At 40.8% G+C, this 26,252-nt stretch overlaps 1 protein-coding gene across 4 annotated transcripts in view; it reads right to left on the bottom strand.

The window, feature by feature from the left end:
• Positions 1–26,252, bottom strand: part of NTRK2 (neurotrophic receptor tyrosine kinase 2) — a 395,961-nt gene that overhangs the window by 275,558 nt on the left and 94,151 nt on the right. For all 4 annotated transcript variants that reach the window (XM_047755021.1, XM_047755019.1, XM_047755020.1 and 1 more), the window contains one exon: positions 21,912–22,011. In XM_047755021.1, coding sequence (XP_047610977.1) covers positions 21,912–22,011 — 100 coding nt within the window. The remainder of the gene's footprint in view (positions 1–21,911; positions 22,012–26,252) is intronic.

Raw genomic sequence — 26,252 nt, forward strand, 5'->3', positions numbered from 1 at the left:
ATGCCTTATTCTGCAGAGCTGTGCTGAAGAATTTGGGGTGATGAGCTAGGCAAAGCAATTAGTACAGAACCTAGCACAGCGTAGGAAGTCACTAAGAAAAATAACAACAAAGCTAAAAGTTCTTTTTGGAGCTAAGTGGAAAAAAGAGGTGCTGTTACTCTCAAATCCAGTTCTCTGATTTCTAGATTGGAAACAGGGTATCATCATTCTTCTGAGTGAATGCCAGAAAAAGGAATACACACATGCTGTCATTCCCTACAGTGGATTTCAGATATACCCAATGAGTACTGGTAGATGTAGTTTTATTTGGTTTTGTTTTTGCGGGGTTTTTTTTTTTTGGCTGCGCCCACACCATGTGGACATTCCCAGGCCAGGAATAAAACCTGCACCACAGCTGCGACCCAAGCCACAGCAGTGACAATGCCAGATCCTTAACCCACTGTGCCACCGGGGCACTCTGTGATAGATGTGGTTTATTTCATTTTTTTTAATTTTTGTATTAGCATTTATAATGTTGTGTACATTTCTGCTGTACAGCACAGTGACCCAGTCATACATAGATGCACATTCTTTTTCTCATACTATCTTCCATCAAGTTCTGTCCCAAGTGACTGGATATAGTTCCCAGTGCTGTACAGCAGGACCTCACTGCTTAATGTGTGAGTGATTGGGCTGGGGGAGAGGGAGAGGGCTCTCTCTTATCTACTGGACGCCAAAAAAATAAAGCAATGGAAAAACAGCCTTTCAAGTGTGCTGAATAAAGACTCCACCCCCTCCTGCTCCCCTCCTCAGAGGGTCAGGTAAGGAGATTACTTCCTAAGACAGGAGGCTACTCACCTCCTCCACTCACCACTAGCTTTCTCCCACACCCTCTACATGTAACAATCCACGGTCATCTGCCACCCTTTGTGTCCTTACAGGCCCATTACAGGCTGGCCCAGAGCAGGCTCTCTGTCGGTAAGTGTTTGTGGAAGGAAGGAACAAATCCCACATTCGTTATTTAATAAGCATGGCCACTCCAGGATTTACAGTCCATTAAAACAACATGAAGACCATGAGAAACAGAAATGTTTTAGAAATTAGTAATGTTATTATAACTCAAGTTTATGAATCACTTCCAACTTTCACAGCACAGCAAGGACAAAAGTAAAAAACGTGGCAGGAGCCGGAAATCAACCGCGATGAGATCCTGCCTCACATTTGGATGTTCTAACCCTGTCTCTCAATGACTTCCTGATCCATCTCTAAATTCCATGGCTCCACTGGGACCTCAGGACTAAACCCCGCAGCACACAGGAAGGCCTTGTGCATTTCGGTCCTTGTCCGTCTCTCCATCATTATCTTCTGTCATTGTCCTCTGTATCATCCGCTCCAGCAACATCCAAAGTACCCCAGGATGAAGCGCCAAGCCCTGACCGGTATCCATGTGTGCCCTCTTACTCATCCTTCCAGACTCTACTTGAGGGCTGACAACCTTGTGATTGTCAATACCCTCTGTCAGTACCCTCTGATTTCTCTAAACAGAATAACCAGTCCCCTTGTGGGTAGGGCCATTAGATTACCTACCATGACACCTGCTGAGATGTCAATCTTCCTCTAAACTACAAATTCCTTTTTTTTTTTTTTTATGACTGCACCCACGGCATATGGAAGTTCCCAGGCCAGGGACTGAATGTGAGCCAAGCTGCCACTTATGCCACAGCTGCAGCTACAGCAGACCCTTTAACCCACAGCACCAGACTGGGCATCAAGCCCATGCCTTGGCAGTGACCCGAGTAGCTACAGTTGGATTCTTAACCCACTGCACCACAGAGGGAATGCCACAGACCACAAACTTCTTGAAGGCAAGTAGTGATATACACATATTTATTCCTTGTTCCTGATACACTGTACACCCTCAGAAGATGCTCATGGAAAGATGAGATGAATGGATGCACGTCCACTGTTAGAAACTTTCTATTCTCCCCTCGCTATCCCGCCTGCCTGATGACCTCTCAACCAATGACAAGAAACCACCAGGAAGGTTCTGGGGTAAATGCTATGGAACTTTAGGGAGCACGTCCTATCCACTGGCACTATCTCATTGACCTTTAGATGAAATCAGAGTTCCTCTCCGAAACTGGTGCTGGTATATTCATTTTACAGATATTTTAAAAACTGAAACTCAGAGAGGTTAAGCCATCAAAAGAGGAACCTAGCAGGGCTGGGAGTCAAACCCGAGTCCATGTTCCCTCTGCTCCCCTATCTGGCCTCAGATGCAAATTTCATTTCCTTCTTGACCATTGCAGAAGGATGTCCTCTTCCTACCTGTCGTCCTCCATAACTCTTACCTCTTAAACCATGTCCCCAAGTAGCCCTCGGATGACATCTGCCCACCGAACTTCTCTCAGCCTATCAGACACAACCCACATTCCTCTCTCTTCCAGATCTTGCCCCAAAAGCCTGAGCAGGTGCTTCCAATGCCTTCTAGTTCTGCACTATCTCTCCTGCCAATGTCACTTAGATAGCTTTGAAACAATTTGCAAGAACACACCACATACACCAAAAAGACAGGAAGGTTTCTTCCATCCTTACAGTTCAGTTCAAAACACAATGACTCACTGTGAACTCTGACTTGCGCCAAACCAAGTGCAAGGGACACAGGGATGCTAAAACTGAGCAGTTGATCCTGAAGAGCTTCTAGGTTAATGGGAAGCCTAACAAGTAAGCATATGCTTTCCATATAGTGGGCTAAGCATCTTTATGGATGGGCTAAGTATCCTCATGGTACAAATACAAAGAGAAATCCATGAAAAAGGATTTCGTCCATTGTAAGAATATCAGACAGAGCATCCTGGAGGAGGTCATGCCTGAGCTGCATCTTTAAAGAAATAACCAGGCAAAGGTGCAGAGGAGGAGCATTTCAGAAAGAACAGCCATGGTTTGTAACAAGCGTTGACATCACCTTACGGAAGCTTTAAAGGTTTATGATATGGTTTTGTATAGTCTTGCTGAAATTGTTATATGTGTTGGGTGTGTGTCAGCAATGACTAATTCAAACAGGACCCAGCCCAGATGTTTGATAGGAATCTGTTTTGATGACATCCAGCATCATTGCCATCATCCCTTCATTTTTTCTTTAAGGATCTCTCCTGGGAACAGATAACTCTGGTGAGATAAATTAGGGCTCTTGGAACACTATGCTCCACTCAGGGGCCTGAGAAAGTCATTTTCTAAACAGCCCCCGGGTACAATATGGTGACAGGACAGAGTGAGACCACCCCAGGAGGGAGAAACATCCCTCCTCTGCTCCTAAAACACACTCCTGATGCCTCACAGTGTTTTTCACCTTCTCCGTAATTTTGTTTTTCTATGAGCCTCTCAGATTCATAGAAAATTGTCATAAGCTGGACAAAGAACTATCTGTACCCAATAAATTCATGCAACTTGACTCAAGCCCTTATTAGAAACCATTTTCAATCACTCCCATTCTGGGAAATTAGTTTGGAGTTTGGTAATGCATTGTGTTATCACTTAATAAAGGGACAGTCTCCTCCCATTTTAGTAAGTCGTGAACTTTGGTGTTGGAATGCCTCACTGATAGCATCTAGAAAGAAACATTTTAATACTTCAACGAGGCAAGAGAGTCAGCAGGGCAGCAGTTGCAAAAGCTAGCTCATCAAGACCAGAAAGATTTGGGTTTGAATGGTGGTTCTGCCAATTATGAGCTCTATGACTTGGGTGCATTAAAAAAATGTCTCTGGACTTCATTTAACTCATCCTTAAATAGTAAGATTATTATGAAAATCAAAGGAAATGTGTCAAGGAAGTGGCACATGATAGCGCCCTTCAATAAATAGTTAACGACAATCTATACCTCACTTAAAATATTGATTAAATTTTAAGACCGCCCATTTGCAGACCAGAGATTAAAAATACCTTTCAATATATTGATTAAAAAAAATCATATAACATATTCTTCAAACTGCTACAGAAAATGCTGTTTTAGGTCCGTTGTTTAGAAGTAGACCCAGAAAGCAGTGTTCATGGCAAGTGATTTATTAAAGGAGGAGGAACAGGAAAGAGAATCCAAGAAAGGCTGCAATTTCAGGTGAATTCCACCCCAGATCCTACAGACAACTTGTAAATTACCCCATTGAGTTGGCCCAGCCTGAAGGCAAGGGATGAGCTTTCTGCTCTTAAAACTGTCAAACAGGAGTTCCCATCGTGGCGCAGTGGTTAACGAATCCGACTAGGAACCATGAGGTTGCGGGTTCAGTCCCTGCCCTTGCTCAGCGGGTTAACGATCCGGCATTGCCGTGAGCGGTGGTGCAGGTTGCAGACGCTGCTGGGATCCCGCGTTGCTATGGCTCCGGCGTGGGCCGGGGGCTACAGCTCCGATTGGACCCCTAGCCTGGGAACCTCCATATGCCGCGGGAGCGGCCCAAAGAAATAGCAAAAAAAAGACAAAAAAAAAAAAACTGTCAAACAGTTGATCATCAGCAAAGGAGCAGTTGAGGGAAGAGGTTGGAGGTGTTTCCAGCTTGTGTGTGTGTGTGTGTGTGTGTGTGTGTGTGTGTGCGCGCGCATGCGCGGGTGTGCACACTTGGGTGGGGGAGGCGGCCCACTTGCTCAAGGCTGGCTGTCTGAAGGTTTCAGGGGCTACGGTCCTGAGAAGCAATCGTACACAGTAATAGGGTGAGTGCCCAGGACCCGTGAAAGGAACGTGAGGGCAGCTGGGTGGAGCACAGACACCATCAGCAATGCTGATTAATACTGAGACTTTCAGGCACTCATATCAGTGCTGACTCTGCCTTCTGATCACTGGAGTTGAGCAATCACACAAAGTCCGTTTTCCTGCAAATATGTTCATTTTTATTTGGTAATGTGCAAAACTAAATTCGAAGTAAATATTTCCTAAGAGTATAAAATTCAATTTTGAAGCTTTGCCCTCAGGCATCAAAAAAATGAGCTCTTCAACCTAATTCGGTTATGGTTTTCTGTGGAAGAAAGTTGTGCCTGTCACTAATGGAGGGCACAGACCCTGCTCAGACAGACACCATTGAGAAAGGGCAATGGGCAACTCCCCAAATACCAAGAAAAAAACTAGCAGCAACCACTCTGGGGCTCTTTCACACATGCATATCCATTGAGCCATCCATGTAACTAGAGATCCTGGGATGCTATTTTTTTTAATTTTTATTTTTTAAATTTTTATTGGAATATAATTGACTTACGAAGTTGTGTTAATTCCAGGCATACAGCAAAGTAAGTCAGTAACACATATACATTATCCATTCCTGTTCCAATTCTGTGATTAAATTGAGCTGTGTAATCTATGCATCTGATTAACACAGATCTATATCAAAGAGATTCAAGGTGACTTTATTCAAATAAATTCTCAAAATGTAAAAATATGATTTCTTATACCTTCACATCCTTCTCTTTAGAAAGGATAGGCTGACTTTAAGACTTCTGGTAACAGGAACTCAATGGAAACAGCCAAGTGAATAGGTAGACTGAGTCACAAGGTCACTTGAGGATTAACTAATGTATTATTATACACGACTACAAAAACATGAAATATCAAAATAATTTTTAAATAACACCTGCAATTAATTTGGTAGGGTCATGAATGGCTCCATATACCCCCTTGTCAAAAATTTCCAACAGTTTATAATGTAGCAATTCGTAACTTAAGGCGATTTATGTCAGTGCAAATCCTGGAGAAGCAATGTATGAAAATTAAAATTCATGAAATATTTCTGAGGAGCCCAACAGACAGATAACACTGATGATAAATGGACACCTTGGGTTTCAGCACCTAGGAAGTGCTAATGATAAATAAGTAGCCAGTAACCACAATGGCTGCCACCAAAGGGCAGGGGCTATTTTCAATGTCTGGACTCTCAGAACATCTCAGGAGCTCAGGAGATGAATAGAAAATACCTATGATCAAAAAAAAAAGGAGTTCCTGCCGTGGCGCAGTGGTCAACGAATCCGACTAGGAACCATGAAGTTGAGGGTTCGGTCCCTGCTCTTGCTCAGTGGGTTAACGATCCGGCGTTGCCATGAGCTGTGGTGTAGGTTGCAGACGCGGCTCGGATCCCGTGTTGCTGTGGCTCTGGCATAGGCCGGTGGCTACAGCTCCGATTCAACCCCTAGTCTGGGAACCTCCACATGCTGCAGAAGCGGCCCAAGAAATAGCAAAAAGACAAAAAAAAAAGAAAAAAGAAAATACCTATGGGTGTGGGGAGGGCGGGAGGAGGAGACAGGATATAGCCTAAGAATGAGTGTCTTCTTCAAACAGAATTCTCTACCATTATTACTGTTACAAAATATCTGCAATGACCTATCATTTCGAGGTGAAACCTTTGCTAAAGCTGGTGCTAAAACAATAGGATGGAGCTACCCAGACATGGCATCTCCCCCTCTTGGCATATTTGAACTCTACGAATTCAGAGTCAACTATAGCTCTCTGCTTTCCCATGCACAGCTTTGGATTTGAAAAGGCTTGGAATTGATAAGAATCTGATATGCAGGATGAAATGTTGAACAGAGGGAAAAACTGAGAAGTCCAACCAAAATTCATCCTGTCCAAGAGTCCATGCCAATGAATAGGATGATCCCACACTGCGGCCACTGTTTTCCATTTTAGGGTCTCAGGATGCAAGTCTGGACGTGGCAGGTGTGTCTTTTCAAATATACCTTTTTTGTTGGTAATATCGGAGTTGGTTTCTTTGTATTTGCAAACCCATAAGCATATTAGGTGATGGGTAGGAAAACAGAATAAATACATACTACTGGGCACTTCATAAAGAGGAAGACCTACATGACAATCATGAAGACTTCAGAGGAACCCAATGCCCAGATATTATGGAAGAAGGATGCAGAGGATTTTGTTCCAGACCACCCTGGCCAGAGGAAAGGGACGGCGGTTTGGGGAAAGAAAGAAGAGGACAGGTCCCCAGATGTAATGGTCAGTCAAATACTTCCCAAAGAGAGAGACTAAGAAGAGAGTGAAGCATAGAGATAGAAAAATACATTTAAGGAGATCTGGTCATAGAAGAATTAAATTCTACCAACTCCACCTCCCTTGATGATTTAAGAAAGAAGACTAAATCCAGACCACAACAGGGTAAAGGGCTATCCGTAATCTATTGGGAGGATAATAAGCAGGAAAATCAAGTGCTCTCCTCTTGTCTCTGGAAATGCACACCTTTAAAAGGCTGCAGCCTGACCTGAAGTCCTCGCCTGTGTTTCAAGCCAAAAGAAACACCATGCAGAGAACAAGGGTTCCACTTAATGCTTAATCATCATGATAAGGAAAAACAGAAGAATCCCTTCAATGTCTCTGCTCACTCTGAAAAGGATTTTGAGTTTTAAAACAGTTGACACTTTTCTTTCAATAGAAACCAAGATCTCAAAAAGAGAGCATTTACTCAAATTATATCAGCCATGAAATTAGAGTATAATGACTCAGCCCTTGGAGTGACTGGGCTGCATAAAAGGAATCAGAGTGCAGATGACAAGAATTATAAGAAAATGCAATAGATAACTCAAAGCAAGGGTCCTACCCCTTTTCATTTCTACCCCTTCTCAAATGGCCATGGTCTTATGAAAACTAACAACCATATAGAACTACCATATGATCCAGCAATCCCACTCCTGGGCATATACCCAGACAGAACTTTCATTCAAAAAGATACATTCACCCCTATGTTCACTGAAGCACTATTTGCAATAGCCAAGAGATGGGAACAACCTAAATGTCCATCAACAGATGAATGGATTAAGAAGTTGTGGTACATATACACAATGGAATACTACTCAGCTATGAAAAAGAATAAAATCATGCCATTTGCAGCAACATGGACACAACTAGAGATTCTCATATTAAGTGAAGTAAGACAGAAGAGAAAGATACCATATGATATCACTTATATGTGGAACCTAAAATATGGCACAAATGAATCTGTCTACAAAACAGAAATACACTCAGACATAGAGAACAGATTTGTGGTTACCAAGGGGGAAGGGGGAATGGGATGATTGAGGAGTTTGGGGTTTGTAGATGCAAACTGTTACATTTAGAATAGATAAGCAATGAGGTTCTACTGTATAGCATAGGAAACTCTATCCAATCCCTTGGGAAAGATCATGATGGAAGATAATATGAAAAAAAAGAATGTAAACGTGTGTGTGTGTGTGTGTGTGTGTGTGGCTAGGTCACTATGCTGTACAGCAGAAATTGACTCAACAGTATAACTCCTTTAACTACTTAAAAATTGCAAAACTCTCACTATCCTCTTCCTACTGTTTCACTTTATTCATAGCATCTGAAATTACCTATAGATTACATCTCTATATCTTTCTCTGTATTTTGCCTCTCTCCTACCCTCAATTAGAATTTAAGCTCCATGAAGCAGTAACTTGGTTCTGTCAGTATTAAATTTCCAGTGCCTTAAATAGTCCTACTCAAATATTCATTTTAAATTGAAACTGAAGTTATTTGCTTAACACTTTTCTTTATTTCATATTTTTTAAGCTTAAGCCTTATCCTAAGCAATAATATCATGAAAATAAGGGAATGATATATCCAGCACATTTTTTTCTAAGAAATATTAAAATAGATATAGATCTATCAAAGTTAAAGGCATTAGCTCCAAGTGTCTCCTAAAACCGTCTTGATACCACTGATGATACATGTCCCCAGCTTTGTCATCAAATGGGAATACATACCAGTAGCAATCCGTCCTAGTAACATTCAATGGCAGTACATAAAAATTAGCAAATTTGGCATGGAAATAAGATTTGTTATTCTTATAATGTTTCTTAGTCTCAAGCACAAAACAGTAAAGCTGGAGTCATGAAGCCTGGCTTCCTGCCCTGGATCCGCTACAAACCAGCTGTGTAACCTTAGGCAAGTCACTTAAGCTCTCTGGGCCCCAATGTCCTCAGCTCTGTAATAAGCACTTGGGATGATTCCTAAATTCACTGGCAGCTCTCATGGTCTTTGATTCTACCAGCAACCAAAAAGTTGCAGGAGAGAATCCTAAAGTGATTAAGTTTATTATACCCACTTAATGTTTCATCATCATGAAAAGGAAAATTAGAAGAATTTTCAAAAAGTTCCATGACTTTTAGAAGCACAAAATAAATAATATTTATATAAAATAAAGTGATATTTTGGATATAGTACAACTGTAACTATAAATCGTTCCTGTAACCCCATGACCCTCCCCAGTATAGGCAGCTGGATACCTGACATCCCTGGTCTGAGAATGGTTAACCAGGATCTAGGTAGGACTAAAATTAAATAGCAGCCAAGATCAGAATGTTCTCTTTTTTTTTTTTTGCAACCTTTAGAAATTAAATAATTGTTTCAGGAAAGAATCCAAGCTGGATATTAAACCCATTGTGTTCAAGTTTGGGGGAAAAGACATTTGCTAGATATCAAACTATCACTCTACAAATTACCTACCAATTCCAAAGGGAAACCTATATTTACAAAGAAAGGATATGGTGGTTACCATTTTTAAAAAGTGATCCAACTTAACAGTAACAGTGTATCAACCTGACATGTTTCTAACTGTGATATACTGTGAAGTGTACAGCATCTCCGTGATGGTCCTCTTCCCCAGGACATTTCACTTGCACCTAATCAAGCCTTCAGTAGTTAAGTTCCATGTCACAGGAAACATGGGATAAATGACAAAGAATCCCACAAGGAAACTATCAGAAACCACTGGAAAAGACATTCTATGAACAATGGCTGGTCTCTTCAAAAAATCAATACCCAGAGAGAGAAAAAAATGGAGGCAATACTGTAGACAGAAGAAGACTAAAGAAACACAATGAGCAAAGGCAATGCATAAACTCTGAGTTATTCTTGGTTTCAAACATAAAGAGCTATAAAAGGCATTGTTGAATAATGGGAAATTTGAAGCTAAACTAAGTAGTATCTGATATTACAGAGTTGTTTTAACTTTCTTGGGTACAGTACTAGTGGTGTTGGGGTTGTGCTTTGAGGTGAAGCATTCCAGAGAGTTTAGGAGTGAAGGGACATGATATGGAAAACTCATCATCAACAGTAACAAAGAAATAGGTTGAATCTCGCTGTTGAGTATACAGATATAATATTCTTTCACCTTTCCTCATGTTGAAAGTGTCATAATAAAAAGCTGAAGAAAAAAAATGAGACTCACATACATGAAAAAAAATATTTGGAAGAAGATGAAGTCAGAAAAAAACTGCTTTTTCTAGTCTCTCTGTCCCCAGGGAAAACAGGAAGAGACAAAGGGGAGGAAAGTAAGTTAGATGCAGAAGGGAAGAAGCCTGTAACCTGACCCCAGTCAAGTATGGGGGCTGGGGGACCACAGAATCACTCTTCAAGCTTCGAGTTTCAAGATAAGAGGAACTCCCTTTGGGGATACCTGCAAAGGTAGCCCAGAAGTCAGGCCAACATCAAGCCCATAATGGCAGAAAATGAGAGACCATCCGGTGTCCAACCAAAGAGAGACTGAGTCAGCCTCCCAGCATTTCCTGTGTCCCCAGAGCTTCAAGGACATCCTGGCTGGGAGGTGTGTGAAAGTGGTACAACTTGGTTAGGGACACAGGGTATACAGCTGAGACCTGCAACCCCTGTAGCCAAGGTCAGGGGAACACCACCACAACCACCAACACAAAGAAATGGCCAGTAGTGGCCAGAGATATGTCCCCTCCCAGTGGCACTTCGGAATGCCTGAAGCACACCCTCTACCTGAGGAAGTAAAAATGAGAGTAAGTGAACCAGACTTGAAAGGACGAACGCTGAATTTTCCCACAATTGCCTGAGATTATCCAGAATGGCAGGAAGTTAAATTTCTGTTACTTAGTGCAAAAAGGGCAAAATATATATATATATTTTTTTTTTTTTAATTGAAGTATAGTTGATTTACAAGGTCGTGTAGTTTCAGGTATACAGCACAGTGATTCAGATATACACACACACATATATATAAAGTAAAAATATTGGATCCATATCTAAAATATTGATATTTAATTGAACTATAGAAAAAATTGTCACATATCTTACAGTCTGTGCCTGAGATAAATGCCTGCCCCATTCTCTATCCCATCCTAGTCATTTTAATATTTCTCCACTCACTATCACAGCATCCCAGGGAACCAGGACATAACGGAAGAAATACATCATCATGGGATACGCCCATAAATACACATCTGAAATCATCTTGCAGTGGTCCACACTCATGGCTACATGTAATACAACAAAGAAATAATTTACGGTCTTTGCAATATGGATAAATCTAACGTTCCAAAGATTTATTTCAAGCAAAGTCATGTTGTGAAGTCTGAGGCAAAAGAGTTGGAAAACAGACCAGCTGTTGATGTGCTCCATGAAAAATCAACACCAAACCAGGAAGTGAGAGCTAGGCAGAGCTGCCTCTCTTTGCCAACTTGGCATGTCAAAGGTGCCCCTGCTAGGATACAGGCTACATGCAAAGTAACAATAAACAGGGTGATCAGGAATGTCCACCAAAGAAATAGCTCAGTTTAGAACTGACAAGCAATATTTTTGTGAGATGCGTATAAGTTTGAAAACATATCCAGGATTATTTAGTATTGACCATATAGACACAAAAATCCGTATGTTAATAATGGATCGTGGGGAGTACCTGTCATGGCTCAGCGGTAATGAATCCGACTAGGATCCATGAGGATGAGGGTTCAATCCCTAGTGGATTAAGGATGCTGCACTGCTGTGGCTGTGGTGTAGGCCGGCAGCTGCAGCCCTGATTCGACCCCTAGCTTGGAAACTTCCATGTGCCTCGGGAGTGGCCCTGAAAAAAAAAAAAGCAAAAAACAGAAATGAAAACAAAAAAAAAATGGATTGTGGTTTCACAGTGAAGAAAAAAAAAAAAAGACTTCATCAGTACACGCCATAATAATAAAGGACGTTAGAATTGCATGGCAGACTCTTTTAGTGAGTGTGTGATTGTTTTCAATGGCTTTGGAACAGGATGGTAGATATTAAAGCTGGGGGACCCTCAGATGCCTTTTGGTTCCTGTACTGTTATTTATGGTCTTTACACAATTTGCTTTTATAGAGGATCCAGGAAGTAAGTGCAGGATTGGCTCAGTTGGGTGGTTGACTCTCCTCAAGTCTTGCCAGAACTACTAAAGTTGACACGACTGTAAATAGAAATACCACCTCATTCCCAGCATTCTCCCCTCCCACACCACTCCTACCCTTCCTTCCTTCCACTGGCACTAGTTAGAGTCAAGATGACACCTCTGCCTTGGATTCAGAATATTAATCTCTTCCTAAAGACTCAAAGAGTTAAAACGGATCCTCTCTCTTTCTCTCTCTCTGTCCTCAAACCACTAAAGCTCCTAGGTGATCACAGAAGAAGTCCATGGAATTCTATTTGTGCTGATGTCTTGATAAAAACAAAGATCTTTCACCACCATTTGACTGCCCAAGCCTTGGCTTCTCTCACAGGAAATATGGCACCTTGGTCTGTGGTTATATCGCATGACAATCAACTACATAAGGGAGAGTTTATTTTCTACTGAATCTCTCTTTTCATCTCTAGGAGGCTGTAAGCACATCAAAAATTGAAGCCTATTTCTGTTGAAAGACATCATTTTAGCGGTTGCAATTCCTCCCCCTTGCAAAAGGGAGGCACATTAGAATAGGAAGCTCCCTAAGCTTGGGTTTCTAGACTTCAGCTGATGGTTATTGAGGGGAGAGGGGCTCCCTTCCCCAGACCACCCTGTCTGTTCTTTCTGCCCCTTGCCTACAGTTAATGCTCCTCCTAAAAGAAACTAATAAAACCTACATACCAAATCAGTCAATAAGCAAAACAGATTTCTCATAAACCCTGTGATAATCTAAACAGATGAATTGTTCAGAGGATAATAAAATTAAGAATTTGCAACAATTCGTACACAGTATCTTTCAGTGCCAAAAGGCTTAAACATATGTCTCAACAACTTTACATTCATAATATATACCCATAAAATATAGACACATTAAACTTACATTTTTTTCCTATAAACTCGACTAATAAACCTTAAATATACACTGTATGCATCTGGGGCATGTTTCTGCATTTCTGATTCGATATAAATTCAGGCAGGACTCTCCCCATATTCTTTTTTTTAATGAGCTATTACTAAAACATAAAGTTGAACAATAATTGCCTTTTCTAGCATGAGTTCAACAAACCAGGCACTGAACTAAGCACTGTTTTAATTCTTATAATCACTTGAGAGATGGGTATTATTCCCTCTACCAAAGAGTAATCTAAGATTTACAGAGTTTAAACATTAGCTCCACATTATGGTTAGCAGATGGAGATTGGAAATTTGAACCCCAGCTTGTCTGATTTGTAAGTCTCCAACAGACACTCCTAGTTTTGAAGACTTAAGGGTTAACAACCTACACACTATACACTCCTAGTTTTGAAGACATAAGAGTTAACAAGTTACAAACATGAAGGATGTGCCGTATCCAAACAGGCTGTCTTTTGAGTTACCACGTGACAGTTCCGCTGATTTAGAGCTAAATTTATTCCTCTCGTCATTCAGTATTCTTGCCCAAAATAAAGTGGGATAAAATCAGAGCATATGTTAGAATTGAAGCCAAGTTATTATGTCTTCTTCATAAATTCCGAAAAGCCTGTCCACCAAAATCAGATGCAAGGAGCGAGAAGAAAGAAAACCAAAAGAGGGAGGGAAGAATGTAAAAGCAGGAAGCACAGAGGTGTGGAAGGACAACATGGCAGGAAAAAAAAGGAACAGGGGGGAAAAAGGAGAAACACAAGGGAAAAGGAAGAAGACAAGGGGCCGATTTTCTGATGTGGGAAGTCCTTGCTAAAGTGTACCGTGATCTGTGTCAGGAGGTCGAAATGAGTTGACCACAGAATTTATAGAGGACCAAAGAGGTGGTAACAAGTTCTCCTGACTTTTAAGCATAAAAATCTAATTTTTTTTTTTTTGGCCTTTTCTAGGCATATGGAGGTTCCCAGGCTAGGGGACTAATCAGAGCTGGCCTATGCCACAGCCACAGGAACATGGGATCCGAGCTGTGTCTGCAACCTACACCATAGCTCACAGCAACGCTGGATCCTTAACCCACTGAGGGAGGCCAGGGATCGAACCCACGCCCTCATGGTTCCTAGTAGGATTCATTAACTATTGAGCCACGTCGGGAACTCCCTAAAATCTAATTTCGTAAAGGATCCTTTAGCTTTTAATGAAACTTGTGTGGGAAGTCCCTAACAATACAGCTGCACTTTCTATGTTCCAAGCAAACCTGGGTTCTTCCCTGAAGCACACTGGGCTTATGGGATGTCCATGGAAGGCAGGTTAATTTTAAAAGGTCAAGGTAGTGCACTTGCAAAGCTAATGGCAAAAATGCTGCTGCTTCTGCTTCCTGTCTTGCCCTAGCAAGCCAGTTCCTGAAAATTCGAGGCCCATTTTCAATATGCCACAAAGAAAAAGCATGTTCTGCCCTCATAAACACATAACCCAAATGGTGACCCTACAAGAAGTAAGAGACTTTAGAAAGTAGGTCTTGACCTCACAAACACAAGGGGCAAAGCTTTATACAATGTTGCCAACAGATAAGAAAAGAGCTGACTCTTTTCTTTTGATGAATTTCCGCTTTGTCAGATGAGACAAGAATTGTTTCAGCTGAATGTCTTTTAATGACATTTCCAAGGACTTGAGCACTATTGACAAATTTTGTTCTCTACTAAGAGAATGCTAAAATACACTGAAGTTGGGGGGGGGCAGTTAAAAAATAAACAAAAAATAACCTATATTCTCTGATACAGTTTGTGAGAATAAAATGAGAACCAACAAAGTTTATTACTTTAAAAAAAGTTAATCACTAAGCTTTCAAAATTTCTTTTTAATAATGACTTTCTGATTCTAGAAAGTTCAAATAATACTGCTTATCTCTCTGAAAAGGTCACAAAATTATCTTTTTTTTGTTGTTTTTTTTTAGCCATGCCAATGGTATGCAGAAGTTATGGGGCCAGGTATTGAACCCGTGCCCCATCAGTGACAGTGCTGGATCCTTAACCTGCAGAGTTATCACAGAACTCCTATTTTAAGTATCTCTGGAAAAAAAAAAAAAAAAGAGTATTTCCATCAAGTTAAAAATAAAAGAGAATTTACAAAAGATTAAAGAGCAACTTAAAAAACATACACATGTGAAATAAAACTAGTGAAAGAAATATTAAAAATATGTTTACAATGTCGGGGAGGGGAAGATTTCTTCAGGGAAAAAAAAAAAAACTTGGAAAAGATGGACAGATTTGCTTCGATAAAAAAAAGAAGTAAATCCTTTTGTTCGCCAAAAGACACTATTTTAAAAAGTCAAAAGATTGAAAGAAAATGTGAGCAACATATGTAACTAATAAAAGGTGAATACATATAATTTATAAGGTAATTCTGTAAGTCAACAGTTAAAAAATAAATATTTCTTTCTATTCTTCACATGATAAAGATGCTTAATCTCATTAGTAATCAGAATATCATTTTAACTGGATTGGCAAAAATATAAAAGTTTGAACAGATATGATATGGGTAAAGCACAAACAAAACAATGCCTTCATCTACTGGTGGTGGGAGTGTAAACTGATAAAGCATTTGTACAAGACAATCCATCAACATTTAAAATATACAAACCTTTTCGCTCTGCAATTCATTTCTAATTCATTTCTTTATATGTGAGATATTACTTTAAATACTTTCCTAAAAACATGGTAAAAATGTAAATTTTTTTACATTTCCCCATTCATTAATAATAATAATAAAATTGCAGTAAATATTTGTATAATAATTACTAAACGCCAGGACTTTTCCAAGGGCTTCACTTGCATGAACTTGGTTTGTCTTACAACTACCCTCTGTGGTGGGTACAATTACTGAGCCATTACGGACAGAAATGCTGAGGCAAGAGAGGATGAGAACCAACAAAGTTTATTACTTTAAAAAAAGTTAATCACTAAGCTTTCAAAATTTCTTTTTAATAATGACTTTCTGATTCTAGAAAGTTCAAATAATACTGCTTATCTCTCTGAAAAGGTCACAAAATTATTTGCTCAAAGTCACACACTTGTAATGGGCAGAGCCCAGGTTTCAGATCCAGGTAACCTGACCCCAGAGTTCTCAGAAATACTGCTGAATAGAACGCAGTAAATTCCTAGGAACTGACTTGGAAAGATCTACAAGGCAAAGCGTTACCTTAAAAAGGATGCAGAACAAGACTGGCATTATAATTTCTTTATGCAACCAAACCGGAATATATTTGAGTATCTATATAATGAATGAAGCTCTGGATCTTATTACTGACATAATAGATACACTGGGGATGGTTAAAGTTTATCCCTAGGAGTGGAAATGGTAAAGGGAGAGGGGAGTGAAAATGACCTTCCCCTTTCAGTTCTATGTACTGCTAAAGTGCTTGAAACTTTGAAAAAAAGAATGCATCTGTGTGTTACTATTATAATATTTTAATGTTATTTGTCTTTAAAAAATCATGGCGGGGGGGTCATATGGAAAACAGTTTGTTCTTACAGATGTTTCTATAACTGTGTTTCTGGCTTTCCATCACATTTTTCCTTCTTTTAAAAGCTGATCCAAATATCTGTTAAACTCAACCTCCTAAATTTTCCAGAATTGTTTTCAGCTCATATAAGAGGCTTTAACCTTCAACCTCTTTAGCTTTGGCCCCACTATGTTTATGACTATTTTTTGAAGAACTAAAATTTTGGTTGCTGTTGAAAGACATTTAGAAGATCATTTATAAGGGGAGAAATGTAAACTGGGGACCTTGAATCTGGAGCTGAAACCTGGCTCTGCATTCGCAGGCAGTGTAGCTTTTCAGTCAATTGTGAATTGGAAATACCTACTGCTCAAACAGCAGGAATAAATGCATATGGGCTCTTTCATGCAAAGAAATCTGCAGGCTCTCAACTCTGAATAAGAAAAAGATTTCCTATTCTAGTTCCTCCCGTGGGACCTCTTCAAGTGACTTTGATATTTACTCTAGAAGGACAAAGGATATATCAGTATTTAGGGATTAAATATCTTATGTGGACTTCCATCAGGAAATGCAAATCACAGAAAGCTAATGACCACAACCATTATTCCCCAGTGTGATAAGTGCCAACCCCCTCCACCCTTCTGGCTCTGTTATTTTTTTTTCCAACCATGTACACCATCAATGCCATCAGGCAGGGCTCCAGTATGGAGCTTTCTTGGAAGATGTGTCAGCTCGTGCCCCTAGATGCTTCCATCTCCCCTTTATGAGCACTTCTACATTTCCAAGGAAGAAAGGGAGCCGGGAAGCAATGTGAGAACTAAACATGAGATTTGGTCACAACAAAAAATGAGAGCATTCAAAGGCCTGGTTGCCTGTTCCTTTGGAAACAGAGCTGCTCTGGAAAGGTCCTTGAGCCGTATTTCAATGAAAAGTAAAATAAATCACAGGCAGTTTTCAAAGGAAAAGGATAAAATTATGCATTTACCAATGGGGTACTGACCCAGATTTAGATAGATGGGTTATATAGTTGACGCATCCATATTAAACACACATTTGAATAATCCCTGCCCAGATGGCCAAGCAGGAACAGAGGAGCTTTATTCAGGACTCTGCAATTATGGCAACTAGATATTCAACCCAAAACCAAAAGGATGGTGTCAAGGCATGGAGAAACGGACTGGGGCAAATTGTACCTCTTGACATCCTTACAGAAACAGGGCTGGTAGTCTACTGGACCCTAGCAACAAGAGGCTTCAAACATATCAAGTGATAATGAAACATAATGTCTAGGTTAACACCAATATGAGAGCCGCCATCCGGCTTCTGCCAGCTTCACAGCTGGACAAAGACATTCTGAGGCCATATCCTCAGAGGCAGAGTGGCAGAAATTCAAGCAGCTCAGTGCAAAATGGGAAGCCAAAGTGAATCCTCCAAACTTAACAATCATTGTTTAAACCAGTGTGTGAAAACCTACATATCCTAAGACAAAAACGACTTCCTGTTCATGGCCATTACTTATCTGGAATAATTTTATTGGAGCTATGTTCCAAATATTAACTATTTTCCAATTACCAAGATAAAGTGGATGAAGTTGAAAATTTTCTGAGATCTTTCATTCCATCAACTACATTTATTAATTACCACCTTTGGCCTTGGCCCTGGGAAAGTCCTGATGAGCAAGACCAATATGAACTCTGTTGATGTGGAGTTCACAGCCTGGCCTCTATGTTCTAAACTGCACTATCAGGATTTGGTTGCGGTAAACTGACAGAACAGATTTTAAAAAACCTATGAGGCTTACAGGCCGATAAATCCATCTCCAAAGAACACAGCACTGTTGTATTCAAAGATGTGGGTTTAACTCCCTGGTTTGGAATTTAGGGATCACCTACCCATGGAGGGCATTGCCAACAAGGAGGTTTGGGTTCTAGGGTTGATCCATAAAGCATGAATTGTCCTACACGTAGCTGCAGTGTGATTTTAAGAAATTTCTGGTTTGGGCTACCCTGGGATCATCAAATCCACAGTATTGAGCTATAATTTACAACCCCAATGATGCTACTATAGACTGAAACAGCGGATGCTGAAGGGTGCAATTTCGGAGATGGGCAAAAACCTGAAAAAGCCTATGGGTGCGCTGGCCACCATTTTTCAGTCCCAATCTGTCTCCAGGACAAGGTGATATGAAGGGGGGTCAAATCTCCCCAAAGATGATTTTGAGGGCAAGAGTTACACTTGGAATAGCTCCTGTGCACATCAGCCACTGGCCTCTCTCCCGGAACCAAGCCAAGGCCAGGGCTACGCACAGTTCGTGCCATGGTTACTCAGTAATCACAACTGACATGTTTTCTGGTTATTTCTGGAAGTATAATAGCGTCTTTAAATATTCTCCCCTTTTTAAGACTTATTTTTTTCAATAGCAATCCCAGCTCTAATAGTATTTAAAGTACATCAATTTACATTATGTATTTTTATTGAAGTACAATTGATTTACAAGGTTTCAATCACAAAGTACCACAAAGTGATTCACATTTTATATAGATATACACACATATATGTGAATATTTGTGTATGCACATGAATGTATTTGGTTATGTATTTTATATATATATATATATATTCTTTTTATGATTCTTTTCCAGTATAGGTTATTACAAGATATTTAATATAGGTCCCTGTTTTATACAAGAGGTCCCTTTAACTTACAATAATCGTTAAATGCCACTTTTTCTGCAGTTTCATGCACACTCATTCCATAAGCCTCATCCTCCCCTCTAGATGCCCCGAATTACAACTCAGCAGCTGACTTGTAAAACAATAACCTCAGCTCAGCCCACTTTGTTCAAACCATGGCGCAGACAGATGTGTAGCTAAAAATGGAAAAAGAAGCTGTTCTAAACCAGGACGTGAGTCCCCAAGACAAATTTTTAAAACCATTTTATTTATGTCTAAAAATAAGGGAGTAAGACAGAAGCTAGAGTAGTTACTGCCTGAAGGAAGTCATTTACAGGCTCTTTGACAAGGTTAAGCAAAATCTTTCTTACAACTCGTTAAGGATTCCCTTTGGTTACACTTCGGTTAAATGTAGATGCTTCAGTGGCGGTCACCCCAAAGTATCCAAATAAAAACTGCTTCAGCCTTAGTGCCAGAGTCGCTACACGAAATACAATCTTCTCTGAGACATAAGCATCTGCTTTTTAATCCCCCTCCTTGACTACGCTGCAGAGAGTGTGTTGCGTGCACATTTACAGATCATTCTGCTCATTGTTTGCTTAACACAAAGTGGGGTTGGGACATGGCCCCCAAATGTTGCGCCTAAGGTTCCCAAAGCCTTTCTGAGCTCCTAAAGGACCTGGACGTACCATTTCTCTGAAGAGCCCAGGAGATAAGTTTCCAACTCAACCCTCAAGACAGGAAAGTGACAGAGCTGGCACCTGGCCCTGCCCAGCAAAATTTCTGCTTGGAGGCATCTACCCCAAGGACCTCTAAGGAAAGAAAGCATCTGATCAGAATGATGAGAATGAAATCTCACAGCAGGTGGCTGACACCCAGAGAGAAGCAGCACAGCCCAGACCCGATCACCAGCTGAACATGAGGACCCAGAAAGGTTTTCAAAGCCAGTGGGCAGTTTGGTTTGCAATGCCCCTCCCACGTCATGTCACTTTCAGAAAGAGACCCTGAAACCCATGTTTATCCCACAGAGGTGATTGTCTGAGGATGTCTGGGAAAGAGCAACATCAGCTCCCCTGGAAACTCTCAGAAATGCCCACCTTCCAGTCCATGGCAGAACTATTAACTCGGAAAATCCTGGGGTAGCCCAGAAATCTGTGTTTTTTTACAAGCCCTCCAGGCAAAACAGCTAAGGCAAAGTTTGCAAACCTCCACCACAGGATAAATTAAAATTACCATAATATATAGTTCCTCACCTCAGCCTTATTCATAATTGGAGAACAAGAGATCTTTACTCTTTCACAAGAAATGTCAAAGGCCAGCACAACAAAGTGAGGGAGTCTGGAGGAGGCTGAAGGGGGGTGTTTAAGGCTGAATTTACCACTCCTCCTCATTCATTTCAGGTTTAGGAATCTCAGTCTTGGACTCCAACCAAGGGAGAAAAAAAAGCATCAGAAATGGATCTGGGAGTTCCCGTCATGGCGCAGTGGTTAACGAATCCGACTAGGAACCATGAGGTTGGGTGTTCGATCCCTGGCCTTGCTCAGTGGGTTAAGGATCCAGCGTTACTATGAGCTCTGGTGTAGGTTGCAGACATGGCTTGGATCCCACGTGGCTGTGGCTGTGGTGTAGGCCGGCGGCTATGGCTCTGATTCGACCCCTATCCTGGGAACCTCCATATGCTGCAGGAGTGGCCCTAGAAAATTAAAAAAAAAAAAAAAGAAGAAAGAAATGGATCTGATCCACCCCAGATCCCAGCATGCCCTGGACCACTTCCTGCTACTTAACTACCACTTCTGAGCCAGCAACAATAACAGTAATTACAGTGAACCATACAGATCAAGAAGATCCCCACCCCACCCCACCCCCGACTATCTTCCCAACACAATTAAGACACCACTAAACTGTCATCACAGCTTTCCCAAGCTAGTGGCTATTTCTAAGGGTCCACACAAAATTCTACATCAACATATGAGTCAAGACATCACGTTTAAACTTCAGAGCAAGTGCTTTCCAATCATTTGAAACTCTTGGCTACTTATATCACGAGAGCATTTAAGTAAGTTCCTCCCCCTATGAAATGAATTTTCAGTCTTCTAAAAGAAACCAATGGCCTACTGTGGGGCAACCTAGACCCTAATTTTTAATCAAGCATGAGGAACTTCTCCAGTGAAATAAAAAGCCACTTGACCACAAAGTACACAAGGTACAACAATGGCTGTTCTTAAGTTGCTTCCCAACACTTTCAATTTCAAAACATAAGAATCTGAAAAAGCAGCAACACCACCAAAAGCATACCATGGAAGTTCTGGACGTTATGTGTACAATAGAAAGGACCTTTAGACACAAAATACCTGTGTCCATAACTAGTCTCCTGCCACCCAGCCTTGCCTGCTCTCTGACACAAAAGTAGAAATCTGGCACTCTTCGCATATATCATTTTTAGTCACTTGAAACTCAAGAAACCAGCTCTGTGTCTTCTGGGACAACTATCCTCATTGGAAAGTGGGTAGTGCTGAGACATCAACATTAGTTTGAGCTGTCTTGATGTTCAGTATTGTAGTTGTATTGCTCTTTTCTCAGCCTTCAACCCTAGTCATCCTAAATCTAGCTGCTTCCTTTCTTTGTGGTAATTAGCATTAGTCACAAGCCAAAAATGATTCCACATACGAAGGAAAATAAACACAACCCTTCTTACCTTTCATGCCAAACTTGGAGTGTCTTGCCAACTTCAGCAGAAACAGCATTACCAGCAGACAAAACCCCACTACTGATGCAATTACTACTACAGCGTAGACCTAGAAAGGAAGAGAGGGCAATTAGGACCTGGATCATTAGTTTCCTCTACCCAGATGATGATAGGGAGACAGTTAATATCTATGGCCTACTCACTGCTTGCTTTTCTAAGAGCTTTATGGATATCAAGTCACTGAATCCTCAACAACCCTAAAACTATGCAGGTCTCATTACTATTCATAGAGGAAAAAAACGTAAGTTAGAGCTTATAAAAATGGGTATCTAACTGACATTATATAGAGCAATATATACGAATGCACCATATATTATTGCATAAGATATGGATAGACGGATATTTTATTTTTTATTACAGTTGATTTATAATATTGTGCCAATTTCTGCTGAGATGGACAGATTTTTTTTTTTATCTCTCTCCATCTATCTCTCCACCTATGTACCTACCTACCTATCAATCTAGAGAGAGAGAGAATGAGAGAGTATGGAACATACACAGACAAAACACTCATGATTTTGGACACGGGTGAAAGATACAACGGAATCCATTTTGCTAGTCTCTCTACCACTGTACATGTTTGGAAATTGTCCGTAATAAGATTTTTTTTTTTAAAGTCAGCTACTCCTGCTCTTGGAAGGCAGGGTGCAATGGAGCAGTGAGTAGGTCTGAAAAAGAACAGGAAGCACGTGTGGGTGAGCCCAGCTTGTGAACACTCATCGGGTTGTAGACACATGAACTTTTCTGCATGTATGAGAAAGATCAATACAAGGTTCTTTTTTAGATTTAAAACTGTAATTGCAAGATGTAGAGCATACAAATAGAGGGAGCAAATGCAGATCTTTGTGACTCCTATCACAGCCCCAAGCTGGGGATCGATCGCAGGGACCCAGACACATAATGCTACCTACGTACATACGAACAATCTAGAAAAAAGATGGACCCTGGGCTATGCATCCTCTTCACGTCTGCTGTTTTACCCCAAGGCCCCACTTCCCCAAAAAGTTTGTTTCTGTAAACTAGGAGTTGGCAAACTTTTACTATAAAGGGTCAGAGAGTCAATCTTTTAGGCTTTGGCAGCCTCTGCTGCAACTCCTCGACTCCACAGATATAGGGTGAATACAGCCACAGACAATAAGGAAGCAAACAATCACGGCTGTGTTCCAATAAAACTTTATTTACAACAGACAGAGAGACAGCTAGCTGGATTGGGATATAGTTCATCGATTCCTGCTCTAAACCATCTTAGATGCCCATACTGAGCTAACCGCTTAAGTTTCCTTGTTTCATTGAATCTGCAGAACAATCCTTAAGACAGGTGATGACTGTCCTACCCATTAGTGTTGTTTCCCAAACATGTCTGTGTTTCTCTGTGTCTCTCTTTATGGAATTCACTTCCTGGCTTCTTTGTGGTGAGATGGTTTCGTGAGATTAGTTCTGGCCAATGGGTTGAGACGTGTACCGCTGCCAGGGGAGGACTACACCGCTACTGGGACATCTTAGACCAAGGCTGTGCTTCACAACCAGGGAATGTTGCACCCAGAGGATGTGTGGCAATTTGGAGTTGTCACAACTGGGAAAATTGGAACAACTGGGAGTAGGGTGGTTACCCCCTAAAGCCAAGGGTGCTGCTAAACATCCCACAGTGCCCAGGACAGCCCCCCACAACAAAGAATTATTCATCGATAATAATAATGTTAATAATACCAGGGATGGCGCTCTCCTTTTCTGGGTCAAAATAAGTGCTAACATTCCAAAAGGGGGCTTCCTGGTCAACCTCATCTTGGAAAGAGCCTGAGGCTGATGATAGAGCACCCAGACAATACAAGTAATGAAGCAAGAAATAAACCTTAGTTGTTTTAAGCCACTCGGATCTGGGGATTCTTGTTCCTGCAGCCTAGCTTATTCTGAGTGATATCCCCAGCTCATAGTAGGAGACAGGGTAGGGTGGAGATTAAGAATATGGATTCTTCCTAAGTTTGAAATTTAGAGTAACCACTTATTAACCACATGGCTTTCAGGCTCCTTAACCTCGCAGCATATCATAATCCTCATGTATAAAATAGGGAATATACTAATTCTACTTTGTAGGTGGTTATAAATCTTCAATCAGTTAATGCAGATAATGAGTTTCAATCAGTGCCTACTCTAATAAATAATAAATTATATTGGTCAGAGTTACCATTGTGGTTAAGCTGTAATGAACCCTAACTTGTATCCATGAGGACCTGGGTCCAATCCCTGGCCTCACTCAGTGGGTTAAGGATCTAGTGTTGCCCTGAGCTGTGGTATAGGTCACAGACATGACTCGGATCCCACATTGCTGTGACTGTGGTATAGGCTGGCAGCTGCAGCTCCGATTCAACCCCTAGCCTGGGCACTTCCATATGCCATGGGTGTGGCCCCCAAAAGACATTCATTAATTAATTTAAAAATTATATTGGCTATGATGATGAGGACAAAATTGAGATTTAGGAAAAAAAATGTACAGCCCAAGATCACACCTTTCAAGCTTGGGACTGGAATCAAAGTCTGCCCAAGCATAAACTCTGTGATTTATGTGTGATATATTCATTCTGGTGCCTTCCCAAACCATGTGACCAAGAATGATGGCAGGCTAATAAAAGCATAGGGTCAATACCCTACCCCCAGCATCTTCTGATGGGGTCAGATGGGGACAGCATTAATTAAGCCACAAAGCATGCAAAAGAGCACATGCCAAACACTTGGCTAGGATGGAGCAAAGGTGTGATAAGTCTCTCCTCTGGTGCTTCGGCTATGAGCGGAGTTCCCAGAGAAGGCTGCTGCAGATGTCTGAGAACAGACTTAGCTCTGTCTCTGTGGCCTGTACACCAACAGAATGGTAGCGATTCCTCAAAGACTAGTTATGAATCAACCGGTTCTAACCAAAATCATTCTGTCCAATTTACCTAATGATTTGGGATTTTTTTTTTAAATATTTATTTCTAACATTTTCATGGGAAAGACATCACAGGATTTTAGGTATAAGTTTCTGTGCTCTATTATTACATCCTAGACTTCTACAGATAAAAGAATATATGGGGAAAAAAAAACCCACCACATTTAAAGCTCCGTGTTATAGATAAGCAACCTGGGAATAGAGAAAGATTGGAGGACTTGCCTTACATCCCAGGATCTCCCCCACAGAACCACAGTTCCATCTTACCCACTTTGGAAAGTACTCAACTGGCTTTCTTCGGTTCCCAGGACACCTTGCCTTTAGCTGTGAGAGCTAACAGATGCTGCATTCTCCAAGCCTCTGTTTCCTCATTTGTGCATGGGGATTATAATACCCACCCTGCATCCTCTACATCATTATAGAAGGTTTAAGTCAACCCAGAACATGGAAAGGGGTTCTACTCCTAAAAAGTAGCTTATCATCTGCTAACAAATATTGAAACCTATTGTTGCAGTTCAACATGTAAAAAATCCTTTAGTAAAGACTCTTGTGACTGTGAGAAGAGTCGTTTCCTTGAAAACAAATTATTTGATAAATACAGAGTTTGATGGACGGTGTGTGTATAGGGGGTATGTTGTTTGGGTGGTTGGATGTTTTTTTATCTGAGGCTATCTCTCAGCATAGTGCAAGGAGCTGCTCTCCTCTGAAAAAGTCCAGTGAAGGTTCATGAGAAGCATCTGTTGGACCAGAATGGTAAGCGTTTGAGGCTGTCTTCCAAATGCACTGAAAACACCTTTAACTTTTGTATCAACTCGCTGAATCTGAAGTTCTTCTTCTAATCTAATGATCTCCCCTGTCATCAGAAACTTTAGGCATCAAATATTGGATCCACACATAATTTTTAGATTTATTAAAATTCTACAGAACATTGCAATTCTCATGCAGATGGAGTCAAAATATATAGACTTTCAGAGTTCCTGCTGTGATACAATGGAATCAGTGACATCTGGGGAACGCTGGGTCAAAGGTTCCATCCCTGGCCCAGCACAGTGGATTAAGGATCTGGTGTTGCTACAGCTATGCCTTGGGTCACAACTATGGCTCAGATCTGATCCTTAGCCTGGGAACTCCATATGCTGTTGGGCAGCCAAAATATATATATATATATTCAAAAAATTTTTCAAAAAAGATTATTTTCATTGATCTTACCTTCCAGGGACCCTAACATATACAATGCAAACATCAAGGTATGCCAACTAGGGGCCTAAATTTATCATTTGAATTCAAAAGAGAAAACTAAGGTTGGCATATAATTTTTAGTAACTGGGATACATACACATCTGTAGGCTTAACACCTGCTCCCTGGATTC

This window comes from Phacochoerus africanus, chromosome 12 (genome assembly GCF_016906955.1).
Source record: "Phacochoerus africanus isolate WHEZ1 chromosome 12, ROS_Pafr_v1, whole genome shotgun sequence".
NCBI lineage: Eukaryota > Metazoa > Chordata > Mammalia > Artiodactyla > Suidae > Phacochoerus > Phacochoerus africanus.